This window comes from Melanotaenia boesemani, chromosome 2 (genome assembly GCF_017639745.1).
Source record: "Melanotaenia boesemani isolate fMelBoe1 chromosome 2, fMelBoe1.pri, whole genome shotgun sequence".
In the NCBI taxonomy this organism is placed as follows: Eukaryota; Metazoa; Chordata; class Actinopteri; order Atheriniformes; family Melanotaeniidae; genus Melanotaenia; species Melanotaenia boesemani.
In genome coordinates, this window is record NC_055683.1 from 30,432,900 (window position 1) to 30,450,956 (window position 18,057).

An 18,057-nucleotide genomic window follows, 5' to 3' on the forward strand; every position below is an offset into this window, starting at 1 on the left:
ACAAGCCAGGTAATATTTAGCATCAGGAGCAAAGTACTACCTTTAGAATGCCAGACAAGGCCCCCATTACATTGGTATTACATCTTCTGCAGTGGGTGGGAGTCCAGCCAGGTCAGTGTGACAAAAATATTAAAATCATTAGATGGTGTGTTTGAGGCTCATTGTGGACATTTGGGCACCAACTTGTAGTGACTGTGTGGTCCCAGACTTGGTAGTTTACATGTCTGCATCTTTCTGTAGAAGCTGATGATTAAGTAGCATAGTGTAAATCTTTTTTTATTTTAGTTTTATTTGTGATTGGTAAAATTTAAATTTAAAAATGTATGTGGTTTTGGTAACAGCGGTGTGTGAGGCTGTATAATAATGAGGTTGGACATAATCACCATGTTTGACAGTAAAATTCAGAAACTTGTTCATTTAACCCTTTTATGTTTTCTTCTTGTATCTATTTTTTTTCACTTGCCCTACATCAGATACAAATTTTCATATGATTTCTGTCAGTATGGATCTTTCTCCATTAAGAGGCACTTTTTATTAGCAAATATGCCTCTGTTGTAAATCAGGACGCTGATTGTTGGTGACTTACGGTGACAGCTGACAGGATCCAGAAGAGAAATAATTTATGCTCACAAACAAACATCCAGCAGTACAGAGCCACAGGCCACATTGATGCTGAGTTTGCTCTCTTGTGGCATCACTCTCACTGGATCTGCGGTTGCCATGCCAATCAACTACGCCTCACCTCTGGGCCAGCACAGTTTCATCATTAGCTGCTGTTGTCAGGAGGATGTTTCTCATCCCCCCCTTCCATCCCAGCTTCTCTTGCATCACCAGCACCACCCTCTCCAATCATCACCCTTATATCTGGTACAGTAGATGCTTCAAGCACTTCTCCACCCGCCTCCCCCCTCTGGTAACTCATCCGTGGAGCCCCACACATGACCATGTCCCTGGACTCCCCTCTATTACCATATCATGAGATGTGCCTTAGGCGTGTAGCAATGCAGTGCACTGCCTGTGTCTTTAAGAGGAGAGAGAGTATAATGTGTAACAAGAAGGAAAAAAAAGGCATGAAGAGTGCTAGTGAGATAGAGTGGGTGAGGAAGTGTAAATTTATCGTTGGTAAAATTTTTACCTCATTCTTTCCTGAATGCTGAGCATCCCTGCACCGGCATGCACACTCTTCCAAAGCTCAAACTGCTAAAGTGTACGCCCATCTCCTTTCTCTCTCTCCCACACACCCACACTCAGGCTCTCTCAGCCAGCCTCTCCCTCACACACATATACACACACACACACGTGCTCGCAGCCACACGCGCGCAGTGCTGTCAGGAGCGTTACCGCTGGACCATAGCCATCTCGAGAAGGAGGTTCCGGCGGAGGCAAGAGAAAGCCAGAGAGAGACAAAGGAAAGGAGGACGGTAGAAAGCGAGGAGCGAATAGGAGCGTGGGGACCGGCAAAAGGAAGGAGAGACACAGCGCTTTGTGAAGAACAGAAAGAGAGGAACAGGAGGAGGGAGGAGTAGAGAGGAAAAAAGAGGAGGGGGAACAGGAAACGCGATCACTTTCAGCTGCAGCCGTTCGTGTCGCAGCATGGGCAATGCACCATCCCAAGGCATGTCAACCCTATGTTTATGCATACTTGTGTGGCAGGTATCTTTTTTTTTTTTTTTTGGTCTGTGGCTTGTGCCACCAAACCAACTGGTTGTCCTCCTGTCACACTCTGTGGAAGCAGGGAATGGGGGTTGGGCTGAGTGGTTGTGAAGAGCGACATTGCTTGAAGAGTGATGCTGCAAGGTGGCATCAGTTAATGGGTTATAGGTTAGAAAGGAGGCACAGCAGGGGGGGGAGTCTGTTGAATGTACTGGAAACACACCATGTGTGGGAGCAGCAAGAAATAGGTTGGGGTTGGTGTAGAGCAGAAGAAGCATCACTGAAGCAGGTGGTGTTGGTGGGTGTGATTTTGTGTGTGCAAGACTGAAATGGAAGTGACAGATTTTTGTTTTGTGCACAGACAAGAGTAAAGTGTTATTGTGTCACGTGTGTGTGTGTGTGTGTGTGTGTGTGTGTGTGTGTGTGTGTTAAATGTGGTTGCAGCTGCTGCTGTCAACCACATGGACAACCTCTGGGAAGTGAGGCACTCCAAGCAGAGAGTGTAAAAACAGACAGAAAGCAAAGATGAATAAGACAAATTGAGAAAAATGGTGGATGTAATGATAACTTATTAAAGGAATTGGGCTTTGCCTTAAGTAAAACGGGGGATGGTAATGTAAACGGATGAAAGGGTGGGTCATTTTCTTAATGTGATGCTCTTGCTTTTCCCTTCAGGCCTCAGTCCACCCCCCTTTTTCATCTTTCTTTTAATCCCTTTATCTTGATTTTGATCTGTTTAACTTTACAGCCCTTCTGTTGAAATACTGCCTGCAAGTTTTGCAGCATTAAAAATCTGCTTTAAAATGATCTATATTTTGATGCGCTATATTTGTCTGTTCACATTTCCAACAACTGAGTTTAAAAAACAAGAAATACTGGAAATGGGGTAATGGTAAAAAAATATACTTAAGTCATTTCAAATGGCATACAGGAGAGAAAAATAACCAAAAATGAAGATGCAATGATGTGAAGAAAGGAGAAGAAGACAAAAGAATAAACACTTTTCAGAGAGAGGGTCAGCAGCACACAGCTAAGGGAATTTATCCACGTCAATTTCCCTCTCCTACTCCTCTCTCTCCCTAACCATTTTTTCTTCCCCTCCTCTTCATCCCTCGCTTGCTTCTCACTAAGGGACAGTCTGCTAGCTGGTGTGTAGAAGGGAGGCGAGACAAGAGACAGAGGATATGAAAGACGGGGAAAGGATGAAGGGAAGTTCGACAGAACAGAAGATTAAAAAATGGTTTGCTCGCAGGTGGACGGGTAAGTTATGAAGCAGAGGTCCTGCTTTGGGCAGAAGCAACATGGTTCTACTGAACGGTGCTGAGGGTCTAAATGAGATCATTATTGGGAGTGATTGCGAGGGCTCAGCACTGGAATAGGAAAGCAACTTGTTTGTTTGTGGGCTTTTTCTATTTGTTGTTGAATATTGATCAGTTTGTCTGGTCAGTTTTTGGCTGCTGTGTTTTGCCTTTCACTGACCTTTCATTTCTCAGAGCTGATATTTGAATTGTCTGATGCTCTCATCAGTCTCTAAACTCAGAAATGTGTTTGAGGCTCAGAAGGAGGCAGAGCAAAATCACCTTTTGCACTGGCCAGAGATCAGTGTGTGTGCATGATTTAGTTTTTGCTTTCACTGTAAAGCTTGTCCCTGGAATTGTGTTTATAATCAGTGTCTATCTTAGGAGGATTGACATGGATTACTGTGAATATGCACCCATGGGAACCTTCTTTTTTTTCTTTAAAACATGGATAATAAATTTGGCTGCATGCTCTTTTCATAAACAAGCACAGCTGTCTTGTATAATTTCCTGAAAACAAAACATTTACAACCTGCAATATTCTGTGTTGTCATTGCTACTGGTGGCAATTCTATGTACTAATTCAACAGAATGTTGCTAAATAGACCAATTTAATTGCATTCAAGCCACTAACTAAGCAGCAATTTGTCAGTGCAGACTTAACTCTCCCAAGCTGGTCAGTAAAGAAGAAGCCGTTTGCACTCGGTTGTCAGACTTTTAACATGTCCTGCAGGTACAAATAGAAGTATCTCCATAAGCCCGTTAGAGTTGCACCAGTTCACACTGCAAGGCTAAACCATAAAGAATAGATTAAGAAAGTCAAGCGTTAAGCCCAGTGTTGGCTAGCCACAGAGTTAATACTCATCATAATGTTGCCATTGTGTAGATCCTGGTAGCTTTGTGCTTTCATGTTCCACCTAGCTAAGGTTTATGTCAAAACACATGTCTGTCTATCTGCTGATCCCCTCTAGTGAGATAAAGCCAGATTCATGCCTTTGAGGGCCCTGCAGTGGCTGTTGAACTGCATGCTGAAATGATGTTATAGTGTATGAAAGGAGAGCACTGACAGAGTTAGGGAAACATGCCAAGACTGTGCATGATGTGATGAAGAAATATGATGGTGTCTGTTAAATGTAATGTGATCACCTCTTGGCTATGCTTCCTTGTTTTCTGGAACCTGACCAAAGAAAAATAAACATTTTAGAGGTTTTTGTCTTGACTTTAGGTGCACATAACATACATGGTAAACATGAAAGAGTGGCTGTACTATAGGAGTCTGGATCTAGAGGGAGAGACCTTTCAATCTGTTAAATTCATCCCTAAATTGGTCTGACATTGAAAAATGTATATATCAAAATATAGTAATATTAAGGAAACTTAAATAGATAATGGCTTTCAGATGACGTGTTTTGTTTTTAAAGCAGTTACTGAACCAGTCTGTTTGCCATCTTTTCATTTCAATACTGAGAGCAAAGACAGGTGGACAGCACTGTGTCATGTCACCATGTCCCTGTCAGATGTTTATCTTGCATGCGGGTCTCAACCTCAGTTGAACCACATTATATCTCCCCTTTGTGACAGTCTGCTTGTGGACAATTACGCCCCATGCAATATGAGTTGTAGGTAGAAATGTTTGCTTATTACCAAACTACTGGTCTAAGCTTTCAAGTGTCTATTTATTGACAGCAGCACACAGGGTGCTCACTGTGTTTGTGCAGTCATAGATTTGTACTTATCCACCTGCTTATTCCCCAGATCTGTGCCGCACAAAGCCCCATGAATGCTGGCTTGCTATTGGCTAATGATGATGCAATGTTTTATAGCAGAGGAGCTGCATGTTATGAGGGCATTTCTTGAGTAATTGACCCTGCTGGGAATAGCATAGCTGCACTTGTATTGATGTTAAAGTAAATCAGCTTAACAAAATCTGAAGATGATTGGCACACTCTTCATATTTGGTTTATAGAAGGGTTGAGCATATAATGATCTTATGTCCTTGTCACAGCAAGTTTTAAATGCAGCAGGCTCAAATCTGTGCACCCACATGCATTTGTTTAAATGTGGACTTTGAATTAGGAACGATAAATGAAGATGTACATGCAATATTTGGTTATTATATCATGATTGAGTCATGCCTCAACAGATTCTAATTGTTCTGTGAAAAATTGATTACTACTTAATTGGTAGAAGTTCTCCCATCTTGTAGGAATCTTTGCATTGACATGTATTCTGCAGGGACTAATTAATAAAAAGTTGGGTTGGAAAAAAAAATCAAAGATCAAAGTATTTATGAATGGTTTGTGCAGTTACTCAGGGCTCCGTGGTGTTTATGATGAGTCTCTCACAGCTGCAGTGGTAAGCACACCACTGAGCTCTCAAGGTCATAAATGATTGAAGGGTTTAAATATTACATGCATTTATCAAAGGTCCTTGTTTTCATGCCACAACTATATGCATGACAGAGTTTGACATCTGTGCACAATGTCATGAGGATAATTTTATGTTTTATGAAAAAGGCAATTATTGAAATTTCAGAAGTTGGTCTTAAGGATTTTTGCTTTTCATGAAAAAAAGCAATATTATATTTATATTTAGCTCTTTTTAATTTGGACTTTTCCAAAGTAAAACTGATATTGACCATTACTTACTGAGAAGTGTAGGAATAATGTTTACTTTATGGGTCACTGGTAAATGTCAAAGCTATTTGTCTCACTTATTCTTCTAAAGAAATGTCTGGTCAGACTTGGCAGAAATACAGTAAACTTTAGTCAAGAAAAGCATTATTATTCACATGATTTACATACAGCTGCTTTCACTTAGAATGAGGTGGGCGCTGTGCTCTGCTTCTGAACCCAGTCATGTCCAAGGTCGTGCGAGCTATCCATGCATTCTGCAGACACTTAAACCAGTTCAACTTGGTGCTGCGCTCTGTAACAACATACCGATCTCAACAAATCACCCACCTTCGTTAAACTGACAGACGTTCAGTATAGAGGCATCAGCTATGCAAACTGGCTTTCTGCTTATCCTGACACAGATATGGAAGCTGACACGTTACAGGTGTAGATCTTGGATGAGCCTAAAATTCTTAGATTTCTGTCTTGCTTTAGGGATTTTATGAGCCCACAACTTTTTTAGCTGCTTCTCATCACCTCCTCATCAAAAATGCAATGCCTTTTGACAAAACTATTACTATAACTATGGTTATAACTATAACTATCATGGACATCTCTTCCATTGCCTCATACGTTACACCACACCTTGACACAAATTGGGTGTGTGGACCCTTCTTCCTTGCTTTGCATCCTACCAGCTCTCAACGCATCCTGCATGCAAGCAAAATAATGCTCCATATTTTCAAACATGGTTATATTTTATAATTTCTTTTCTCTGTGAGAAAGAACCTTTTCTGGCAGTTTTTAAAACCATGTCACAATAACCAATTGAATGGACAGGGTGGACAGATACTATAAATGTGGAAATGATGTAACTTGTCTGCAACAAATACATTATTTTGAATCAAAGGTTTCTTGTTTTTGCAACATTTATGCCCTTATGGTGGGCCACAGACTCACCAGTGCCATGTTACCTTACATAAAAGAAGATTCCTGTGTTTCCCCTGCAGTCAGTGGATGGGAAAAATACTGGTATTGAATGTGTTTGCAGATATCCTGAGATATACTGAAATCTGTTTATTAATTTGTGCATTACTTTTTTTTAAAGATTAGGGAAGCCTCTAACGTTAGTTGCAAATAAAAAGTTTGAGCAGTTGTTAGGAGCTTGAAAGTCCATGTATCATTGCCTTTATTCTACAACACAGTCTAAACCCTCCTAAAAAAGCTCATTGTATTTTCTTTAAGTTGTCTTCAGGAATATTTCTCCGACTTCTTGAAGGACATTTCAAAGCTCTTTGGAGCTTTATTTCCTTCCTTTTGTTCTGTTCTCTGTCAAGATGATCCCACACGTCTTTAAAAATTTTGAGGTCCAGGCTCTAGGATGATTCATTACTCTATAATTGCCCCTGATTTGCCGTCCAGTTCTTGTATAATTTGGCATACCTCAGCCTTTTCTTCCCGTGTCCTTTCTGTAAGCATGACTTCTTGACAGCCACCCTTTCATGGGGATCATTTCTGATGAGGCTTCAGCAAACAGGAAAAAAATCAGCTGAATGTCCAGATGCATCTTCCAGGGCCTTTGTCAGGTCTTCTGCTGGAATTTTTCCTATTTCTTAAGGACATCACTTGTAGATGCTGCTTATCCTCCACTTGTCAAGTTGCCTCTCTTTTGCTAGGTACATAATGCTGAGATAAACCAAGTTTTCGGCTAACAGCTCTAAAGGAATCAATTTATTGTTGCAAAAATACTTTCTGACAATGGGAATGTTTGATAAACCACATTTTCTTTGGCATTTGTCAGATACTGTGGTGGAAAAAAAAATCTGACAATGATCCAGATGAAAAAGTCCATTTAGGTTTATTAAAACTCTTGCACAAGAAGAGAGTCATTCAGTTTACCAGCATGTCTGAAGAGTCTAAAGAGGAGAGGGATGTGTGTCTTTTATATATTAAATTTTTACAATACAACTCAAGAAATTGAAATAAATTGTTTCTTTGTGACAAGCTGCTGGCATCAAAGTGTGTAAAGATAAAACAGGTTAGGGGCTTTTTATGCTTGAATGGTTTATAGTTCATTATAAGTGGCTTAACAAACAGAAAGGCACATTTGCCCTGAAATGTCTTACTGCTTCAATGCAAAATATGAAGAAATGAAGGGTGGGTAATTTTAGTCATTTTCTGTTTATTTACATAAATAGAGTTCTATAATTTTCCTCCGCCAGGCCTCTGCAGGGATGTAATCACCTCCTGTCGGCTGGTAAAGTCTGTTCACTAATCAGGTTGGATGGTATGGTCCCCACTTAGACATTTTCAAGTAGATGACTCCATAGCAGCTTGTAGGAAGTGATCCTGAAGTGATTGCTCTGTGGATGCAGGAGAATAATATTTACTTGCTCATTGTCAGAATTTCTCCTGCTCGTGAAGCATGCTGGTCCACAGTGGTTTGCTAAAAGGGTCTCGGTGCCTTAATTTGCTAATGAAAGCTGTGGTTGATTAGACGATAAAACAGTAAAATCTGGTCGATACAGAGATATTTTGTGCTGCCACAGGAAGAGAAATAAAACACATTTTCAAATCGGGTTGTTTTGCAGTGGAAAACTAATAAGAACACCACAACTTGACTTGAATTTAGCTTTACAAGTTGTTGACTGTTTAATAGTAAAATGTGTTACAAAATGTGGCCTGCAGGTAATTAATATACATTCCACAATATTTGAAAGCAGCATCTGTGCTTGCTGCTGGGACAGCTGGTAGTGTGCAGATCAATGAGAAAAAGAAATGGAGGTGATAATGAGGTAAATATTCAGCTTTAGCAGGCAAAAGGCAGTTGTGTTATTTCAGAGCTTACTTTTGCATTGATTAATGAAAACTTGATGCCCTCTTGAGATCTTTGAATGACGTCAGTTGTGTGGGAATTGGAAGAAAAATCAGCTGAATGACTAATAGTTAAATGCAATGCTGAAATTCAGACTTCAGCACTGTGTGAGGCTCCATATTGTCTCTTCTTATTCCATCATTTAACCAGCCTATGGCAACCAACGCAGTGATTGACAGCAGGCACAGCAATCCCACTGTCAGTATTTTTAACATGACAGAAACTTCTTATTTATTTTTAGCCAGTGTGTGTCCACTGAATAAAGATATACACATTTTTGTGTTTCAAGCATCTACTGCAGGATCAAGCTTAAACAAATCTCACTTTGCTGAATGCATGCTCTCAATATGAAATAGTCGTAAATTCTGGTCTCTCTGCCCCCATACCAGTACATACTGGTGCGATGAGTAGCTTCTAGTTTCTTAAACAACTATGTGGACAGACACATCCTGTGATAGTGGAAAAGGTGTTAGTCTGTTTAAGAAGTGTGCAATCATTGGCATGCATCAAGCAGAGAAAACATCTAAGAAGATTGCAGAAACTAATAAAATTGGGTTAAGAACTGTCCAATGCATTATTAAAAACTGGAAGGATAGTGGAGAACCAATGTCTTTCAGGAAGAAATGTGGTTGGGAAAAATCTTGAGTGATCGTGACTGGCTAACACTTAAATGTTTGGTGAAATCAAATCGAAGGAAAACAACAGTAGAACTCAGGTCTTTGTTCAATGGTGAAAGTAAGAGCAATTCCACGTGAACATGAAGGGAACTCGAGGGATTAGGTATGAACCACTGTGTAGCCATAAGAAAACCACTAATTAGTGAGGCTAACTGGAGAAAAAGGTTTTGATTTACTAGGGAGCATAAAGATTGGACTGTGGAGCAATGGAAAAAGGTCATGTGGTCTGATGAGTCCAGATTTACCCTGTTCCAGAGTGATGGAGCATCAAGGTAAAAAGACAGGCAGATGAAGTGAAGCAGCCATCATGCCTAGTAGCTACTGTACAAGCCTGTGGGGGCAGTCTATGATCTGGGGTTGGGGCAGTTGATCAGGTCTAGCTTCAGCAACATTATATGTCCAAAGAATGAAGTCAGCTGATACCTGAATATACTGAATGAGCAGGTTATTCCATCAATGGATTTTTTTCTTCCCTGATGCCCCAGCCATATTCCAAGATGACATTGCCAGGATTCATCAGGATCAGATTGTGAAAGAGTGGTTCAGGGAGCATAGCACATCATTTTCACACATGGATTGGCCACCACAGAGTCCAGACCTGAACCCCACAGAAAATCTTTGAGATGCGCTGGAGAAGGCTTTGCACAGTGGTTGGACTCTCCCATCATCAATACAAGATCTTGGGAAAAATTAATGCAACACTGGATGGAAATAAATATTGTGACATTGCAGAAGCTTAGTGAAACAATGACACAGTGAATGTGTGCCATAATCTAAACTAAAGGCAGTCCCAACGAAATATTAGAGTGTGATCTTTTATCTTTTGGCCAGGCAGTGTATTAAAGTGTACAGCTCTAATCAGTCCAAAAGAAAATGTTAATGTTAAGTAATCTTGTTTTAATTCAGCCTATAAAAAATGTTGTGGTGTAAAACAGTTCTGCAGGGATGCTTTAACATATTTGCAATTACCTTTGAATTTATTTATTGTGGTTTAGCCTTCAAGATTTAATGCACATCTTCTGTCAGAGCAGAAACAGGCTCCTTCATCAGTTGGGTATCAGTTGCCGTCCTAATTGCTTTCTCTCTGCTCAAGCACACCCCAGTAAAGACTGGAAAATTGAATACAGTTCCCATGACAATATCAAGCTACTCCCAGGCCCTTTATTAGACACACACTCATCAACACACACACACACACACACACACACACACACACACACACACACACACACACACACACACACACACACACACAAATGCAATGTAATCAGTAAAATGGATCCACCATAAATTCTATATTTAAAGATTATATTTTGTTTATGTTTGTTTATATTTCCTTATTAATGTGGCTGCTTATCATCATTCATCTTCAACCTGTAGCTTTTGAAGTCTTTCAGAAAGTTGCAAAAAGTTGAGCTATTTCAGTAAAATTTGTGTGCAAGGCAATCAATTCATGCATGCACACCCACAACTTTTTTTCTTGCAGAATTGCAGGAGTCTGAAATCCACATGAACCTCACCTGGTATTTTGTTGTACTACGAATAGCAGTATGCATAAACTCTGTTATTTTTATATTCAGTAGGAATAGGGAACATAGACTCAATTTCTTCTGCTTTCTCCCTGTATGGGATTGCAGTTGTCCAAGCAACAGATCATGTTGCAGTGTTTTTATTCCGGCTCAACTGTGTTTTGTTATGGTGACTATTCTATGTTATTATTAAAGATTTAAGAGCAGGTGACTGGTTAAAAGGGTTGAGAGCAAGTTTAGCTGAATCACTTAAGAATGTGTCAGCTCCTGAGAGAAGGGCGTGTAAGACTGAGCATACATTTCAGATATCTCTGGGCTAAACACTCATTTCTGGCCTCTGTTATTTCACAGAAAATACTGCTGAACTGTGAAGCATATAAAGCTTGAAAAGGGAAAATAGCTGTACTTTAAATATTCCTGCGAAGGAAGGAAAGAAAGAAAGAGAAAAGCTGAATTTTTGGAGAGGAAATAAAGATGGAGATGTTAGTGAGGTGTAAGAAGTAGTAAAAGTCTTCATTCCCCTCTGTTAGTCTTTTTCCATATACGGTTCTCTCCCATTGCTTCTGATTTTCATTTTAAAGATATTAAGGCAGGGATACGAATCAGGGACTGCAGGCTCTGATGATTCTGGACAGATTACTCTCCTGCTTCTAACTGGTTCCAAATATTCATTTTCTCATTCTGGTAATGTTCTCTGTAGTCTCCTTCACCTTTTCCATCTTTGCTTTTCTTCACTTTGGGACTACGGTTGATTTATCAAACTGTAACAAGAGATTTGGTACCACTTTGCGAATTGAAGCTTCAAATATGACTGCATTACCTTGAGGCTTTGGATATAATTTAGTTTTCCATCTTTGCTCTGTCTGAGTCCAAAGTTTAAACCTCCATTAACGTTAACTGTCAGCATCTCAATCTCTTGAACCACTGGCTCAGGTCAGTTTTTGCTTATTCTTCTTTGCATTTTCTCTAACACATGTGACAGAAAATCTCTGCTGCAACTTTTTGGATCACTTTTCATTTCCTTCCTTAATTTCCTCACTCTTTCACAAGGAAACCAATTCCCAGGTTATCGCCCACTAATACACACGTAATGAGCTGAAACCGGCAGAGAAGCAGATATGGACTCAAATTATCCAGGAGTCCAGTCAAGCTTTAAAAATGGCTTTTCTGTAACTGGGATCATGGTGGTCACAAACCTTGCGTGTGAAATTCATGCCTGGGCCCAAACCCACTGCCATAAACAATTAGAGCAGCAAGTATGAAAAGGTCAGGCCTGCTTTACGCTGAGACAAACCTGCATCCCTCTGGTTCTTCTGATGCTGCCTGTGACTTATATGTCTTGATTTGAGAGCTGTGCTGAGATTTGCTTCGATAAGCAGCAGAGGAACTGGTAGTGGTGCTTGAGACAGGCGGACAGGAAAATGGCTGCTTTTAATATAACTGTGTGTGGGGTGTCATTGTGTGGAGCCTAGTTATTGGGTCCTGAATATATATATATAATACAAATGAAATGTAATGAAATTAAATGAGAAATATTTCATTTTTTTCTCAGAGGGAAATGCAATGTTGTAGTTTTTTTTTTTTTTAAATTAAACAATGATGAAAAAACAAGATGAAAATAGTATGTTCTGGATGGTGATGGCTGCTGGCAGGACATTTTCCTACACCTTTCTGTCTTGCATTGAACTTTTAGAAGTGTTTCTTTGAACACTGTAGAGGATGTAAAGAATCGTCCATTATTTTTAGCAGCTTTTGCAACATTCATCTGGAAAATCAGGTCCAGCGGCTCCAGCACAGAACCAGCCTTTTTGATCAGTTTGTTCAGTTTTTTTTTAAGACTCTGGGTGCGTTGCTGCTGTCCCAACAGATGGCTTCAAGCTGATTCCATTTTCAACAACAGACTTTTAGAAGATCATCTTGCTGCAGACATTGCATGATCTTAGCTTCCTTAGGAAGTAGATTGCTCTGTCTGTCCTTGTAAATGGTTTCTGTGTTGCTTTTCCAGTCCAGTCTCTTGTCCAGCTGAACTCTAAGGTAGACTCTGACAAATCTCAAGTTTTAATGTCACATGGAGCCACATTATTGTGTTAATGATATGTATACACATGTGTAATAAGAAAATCCTAATTCTTAGTCCAAAGGTAAATCATAAGAAAAATCACCACCATCATCATAATGACAATAACAATGAAATAGTACAGACAGATACATGTATGTTTATAGCTTTTATGTTCAAAGCGCATATGATATATTTTCTTTTACTAGAAAGAGTTGATTCAAACTATCATTCAATGTAAGAACGCTTCCATGAATAATAATAGACTGTGCTCTTCCCCAAAATATACCCATGCGGTTGTTATGCATGCAGGGAGATATAAATCGGATTCAAAGCATATGAAACCTGTAGTTGTTGTGCAAACACCTGCATGCGAAGGGTACCGCAGCACCCATCCCAGTGATGTTTCTGTATTTCAGCCCTAACCACGATCGTTTTCTAACTCTGAAAAATTTGTTTGAAAAACCAGGAAATGACAAAGGGGATTGTGGAGAAAAGGGGAATGTTGGGGATTGGGCTGCACCCCAAATACGGAGGAGGAAAAATCCACATTGGCTCCGTTTTATAGGAGAAACAAATGGTGTCAGATTAGATGTACTTTCTGACTTTGTACTTAGCTTGAAAAAATTACTGCTACAAATTAAAAAGTCAGTATACGGCCCATTTCTAGCCTGAATTATTCATTTATTTTTACAATATTCAGATTATAGCTTTATTTTAGAAAGATTGAACAGTAAAAAGGAACTACAAATATCATATTTTCCCCAACTAGATCCAAAACACAAAAAGTGTTTATAGATCAAGATTTTTGCATGAGTCTGATCCTGGTCCATCATTCATAGTGGTCCATTTATAAGTATGAAAACCAGCATATTTTGCCCATTGTTATGCTCACTGACCAGGTTAGCTATTTTTTTAGCAATACACGCTAGTAACAATGCACATACAGTGACCATAGCAACATGTTAACTGAGAGAAGTTTGACAGTTATATAGTTGCAACAGATTTAATGAGACAGAATGCAGGGCCTTAAACATTAAGGATTAGATTTAATTATCAAGTCTTGTTTGCCTGCTGTCTTAAGTTCTACAGAGGCTTGCTAAACATGAGGCCCCACTGGGCAACAAGCACCCCAAGACTAAGATGTACACATTTCTGCAAAGTTTTAGTGTTATTTGGTTTACTTTAAACCAAATTATAAACTAGATTTAAATCTAATCATTCATTCATAACTGTGTCTGGCATTTGAATTAATTTCTATGCCCATCTTTACCATTACATCATTAACTCTTACACACTGTACCTTTAAAGCTCCTCCGAATTAATAAATTTAGTCTTGGTAGTATCATGAATCCAATTCATCCAAATTATAGCAAACATCCGTTTGCTGCTGATGCTGAAGGAAACGTGTTAAGGTATCAGTGATTAAAGATCATAAATATCTAAAATTTAATAGTAGGCAATTAACATGCTTGCAACATTTTAGCCTGGACCAAAATTGTGCTCTGTCTTTCCTTCCCTGCTGTTTCCATGGGGAAAAAAGGAAAGTCAGAAAGAAAATCACATGTGTGCACACACACATGAATTTATTTACAAATCATTGCATGCATGTGTCTAACTGTCAGGCACCTGATCAGTTGAGAAGCTCCTCTGTTCTCCAAGCCCTACATTTCTCCCACAGTTACTAGGAAACAAGAGGCTCAGAGCCTGTTGTTGAAGCTGTGGAGGTGCAGCGAAGCAGCAGACCGAAGGAAAAGTGAGAAACATCATTATGAGAAGTCATGCTCTGGGGTTAAATGCTGTATAAATTCTTAGTGCTACATTAGAAAATTACTGCACCGTGCCATTTGTTGTCATCATGACATTGACACCTGTACACATGATGCACGCTCTGTTTCAGTCTGACAGTACAGAGATTTCACTGCACATGCTCAGCACAGCCAACAAGAAGAATTTCTAGTGTTGGCTTTGTTTTTTCTTCTAAAAAATTGAATTTGTGCTGTTTGATTTATGTGTTTTGATGACCCCACTTACCAATTCTTTCTCATAAACAATTCATTAACCTTATTGTACATGCATGCCAGATCACCCGGCCATACATCAAAGAATCTCCCACTAGGTATTGATCGTATAAATTATCTCTGTGTTGGCGTACACCAAGCTACAGTATGTGTTTTGTCTTAACATTGCATATGTAGTTTAGCATTTGCTTGTGTTAATTTATTTCGGGTAGTGAGTTTCCAGTGTTCTTCCACCCTTATTTCATCCTCTTCAGAGAGGTGGAGCTAACAACGTTGCTTCTTTTCCTCGTTCCTTTTGGTTCGACAGATGAGCTTTTAGCTCGGCCAGAAACTTGGGACTGGCAGTTTGTCCAAGTATTGCAGCTTTTTCTTCTTGGCATTACCAGGGTGCCAAAAAGGCCATCGTGGTAAAATATCAACTCCGCCTTCTAGTTGGCAGTAAAAAAATTTGCTACAGAAATTTGCAGAGCTACAGAGAGAAGCTCCAGGGTTTGGCAGCACAGCTCTTCCACTTCAGCCCACCTCCTCCTACTGCCAAACAGATGCTCTGGAGATGAAGGACTGTACACAGATGGGTTCATGCTTGTCATTCAAAACTCTATGATATTTGCTCATTCAGTTGCGTATGGCCAAAAATGTCTTCTTTAGAGATCTGGAGAATGATGCTGGATAGAGAGCATCAGGAATAAGTCAAAGGGTTTGCAAAGATGATTGAATAAGTTATTTATTAGTGATTTGTTCTCTATATGATTACTGAGTTCAGGTTATACAAGTCGCGTCACAGCATCAGCTCATTTTACCAACAAAAATCACTCTTTTCTCACAAGTTCCACTGACACGCCGAAACAAAGTGTGAAATATTCATAATGTCATAGAATTATTAATGTACTATGCCTACTGGAGGGAATTTGTATTTTACTGGCTTTATTAAAAGACATTCTGTTTCTCAGCTGTGGAAAATGCCAGAAAATGACCACCGAAGTCGCATTGGACTTTCTGTTTATTGCTTTGTGTCTTCTTCTGTGTTGGTTTTGAAATTACACAACTGTTTGCTTTGTTTTCCTCTCACCTTCTGTGCCCGAGTTGAGTGCGAAATGAGAATCGAGAAATCACATCTGAAGTGGGGGAAAATCACCCTTGGATACAGCCTGAATTGTTGCTTGGAGAGAAGATAATTATGTGTGTTCAACATGTGCATTTTGCACTTCTCTGTCTACAATAAAACAACATTTACAGTGTCTCATTTAGATTGCAAACACTGGACTATAACACACTTGGGGGAAAAAATGCTTCAAAGAGAGCTGTTACGAATGGAGAAATCTGTCGTAGCTCACTGGCTTATCTTTGACTTTTTATAATGCAAACTTATCAGTAATCAGTGCCAAATATGGAGATGGCATGTTGAAGCCACCAAGTTGTTCCTTTTGTGATTTTGCTTTTCTTCTGATGAATCTGCACTGACTCACTCAACCAAAAATTCACCATGAGGGGTAGAAAGGTGGAAAGAGTATCTTCATTTCCTGCATTGGTATTCTGTTCTGATTTGGTGTGTAAGCCTGTTAACCAGAAACTGTTGTTGCTCTGCATGCAAATGGATTTTTGTAGGAGAGGTCTCACCTTGTGCAGGCAAACAAAGAGCTTTTTGTGTGTGATTTGCATGTTTGTCTGTTGCGCTCTTGTGTGATATTGTTTTCCTAGACTGTTGATAATTAGCATATCATTAGGAACATTCAGGGGTTTCTACTAGGCACTACAATTAGTCAATTCATTTAATTAAATTATAAAATGCTAAGCAAAAGACTCTAGTAATCTCTTGTTTCAATGCAATAAGGAGATAATTCTATGCTTATGTACAGGTTCATAATGGACTTAAACATTTTTTTTCACAAGATTGTTGCAGCATGTTGTGTCAAAAGTCCTTTATGTTTAGCTAACGTCTTTTTAGGGGTCAAGATGCTTGGGTGTAAGACAGCTGCTCAATCCTTTGGCTCAGCTCTTTTGTCTAATTTGTTTTAATGCTGGGTGTATTGATACACTGAATCGATTTTTTAGTATTTGCCAGACAACATATTGAATTTGGTATTATTTTAAATATCACAATACCACTTTATTAAGCCAAAACAGGCAATTTGTTTTCACTTCTAAGAGCTTTTGAGCACTATGCTTTTTCATTTAAGAAAGTGTCATCTATTTTTTTCATTATCATTTTAAAAAATTATTTTTATATTATGTTGATTTAATTAACTCATCCATATATTTTATTTTAAATTAAAAAGTTTTCTTTCAGGTATTAATGTTCATTAATTTTATTTATATTTCATAATACCCTTCCAAAAAAGATCTGAATGCATGCTGTGCAATCATGTGATTTTCTTTTAAGTCTAAAAGTATTGATATTAATGAAAGTTCCATAAAATAATGGTATTGTATCGAGAAGAAAAATGTTGGTATTGCCCATCCGTAATTTGTTTCTCTCATCCAAACAGCTATGCTGGAGGAATTTCTAAAATGCACCTAAACGATGCTTGCTGGAGGAGCTATAAGCAAGTATACACCAATGCAACCTTTGCAGAAATGAGGAAACTGTAATGTCCAAACAGGGTGTTGTTACATTAGAAACTGCATGAAAATTATAAATAAAGAATAGCCAGAGCAGCTTTTATACGGATATAATAAATACTGTTGTATGCTGCATTACGAAATGGTTAGACGATGCAGCTGCGTCACACAACATATTTAACTGATGACTGTTTAAAATGATCCTCTGAGGCACGAGTCTCTAATTGAGCAAAATGCCCCAGCTCGTCTCTCCTTATGTCTGTCCCCTCCTTGGCTTGCATATCTAGTAAGACACAGGCAGAGTAGAGATAAGGGGCTTGTTGGAGGCATGCAAATTTAAATATTATGCAAGTTGAAAGTAAATATGTTTTATGTCAACATAATTAAGTAATCCAAGATGGACTAGTCCACTTTTGAAGCGTTTCAAATAGTCCAGTTTGTAAGAGAAAATAACTCCCTTTGGGAATTTTTGGCTTTGTAACTTTATGCTTAGACAAAAAGTTGCATAAGTGAACCCCCCAAAAAGCAAAACGTGATATTTATTAGATGTAAATACAAAACAGCTTATAAAATGTTTAATAATCTTGAAAATCAAAATCCGTTTTATTGTCCAATCACCAGTTTAAAATCTTTAAACTGATTCTGATTTTATTGGTATAAAAGCAGCAAGACTTGGCTCCACTTATTTTATAGTTCAACCATTTGGTCCATTGACTGGTCATTTAAGCATAAACATATAACACCATGCAGGAAATAAGATACACCCCACTTTTC

At 38.9% G+C, this 18,057-nt stretch overlaps 1 protein-coding gene across 12 annotated transcripts in view; it reads left to right on the forward strand.

The window, feature by feature from the left end:
- Positions 1 to 1,337: 1,337 nt before the first annotated feature.
- Positions 1,338 to 18,057, forward strand: part of si:ch211-278a6.1 (SRC kinase signaling inhibitor 1) — a 100,543-nt gene continuing 83,823 nt past the window's right edge. For 4 of the 12 annotated variants that reach the window (XM_041968577.1, XM_041968593.1, XM_041968623.1 and 1 more), the window contains exon 1: positions 2,740 to 2,913. In XM_041968577.1, the coding sequence (XP_041824511.1) occupies positions 2,838 to 2,913 (76 nt within the window). In that variant the 5' untranslated portion in view covers positions 2,740 to 2,837. Of the gene's footprint in view, positions 1,616 to 2,736; positions 2,914 to 18,057 lie in introns of those variants that run through there. The other 8 variants (XM_041968570.1, XM_041968616.1, XM_041968601.1 and 5 more) reach the window with 7 other exon arrangements.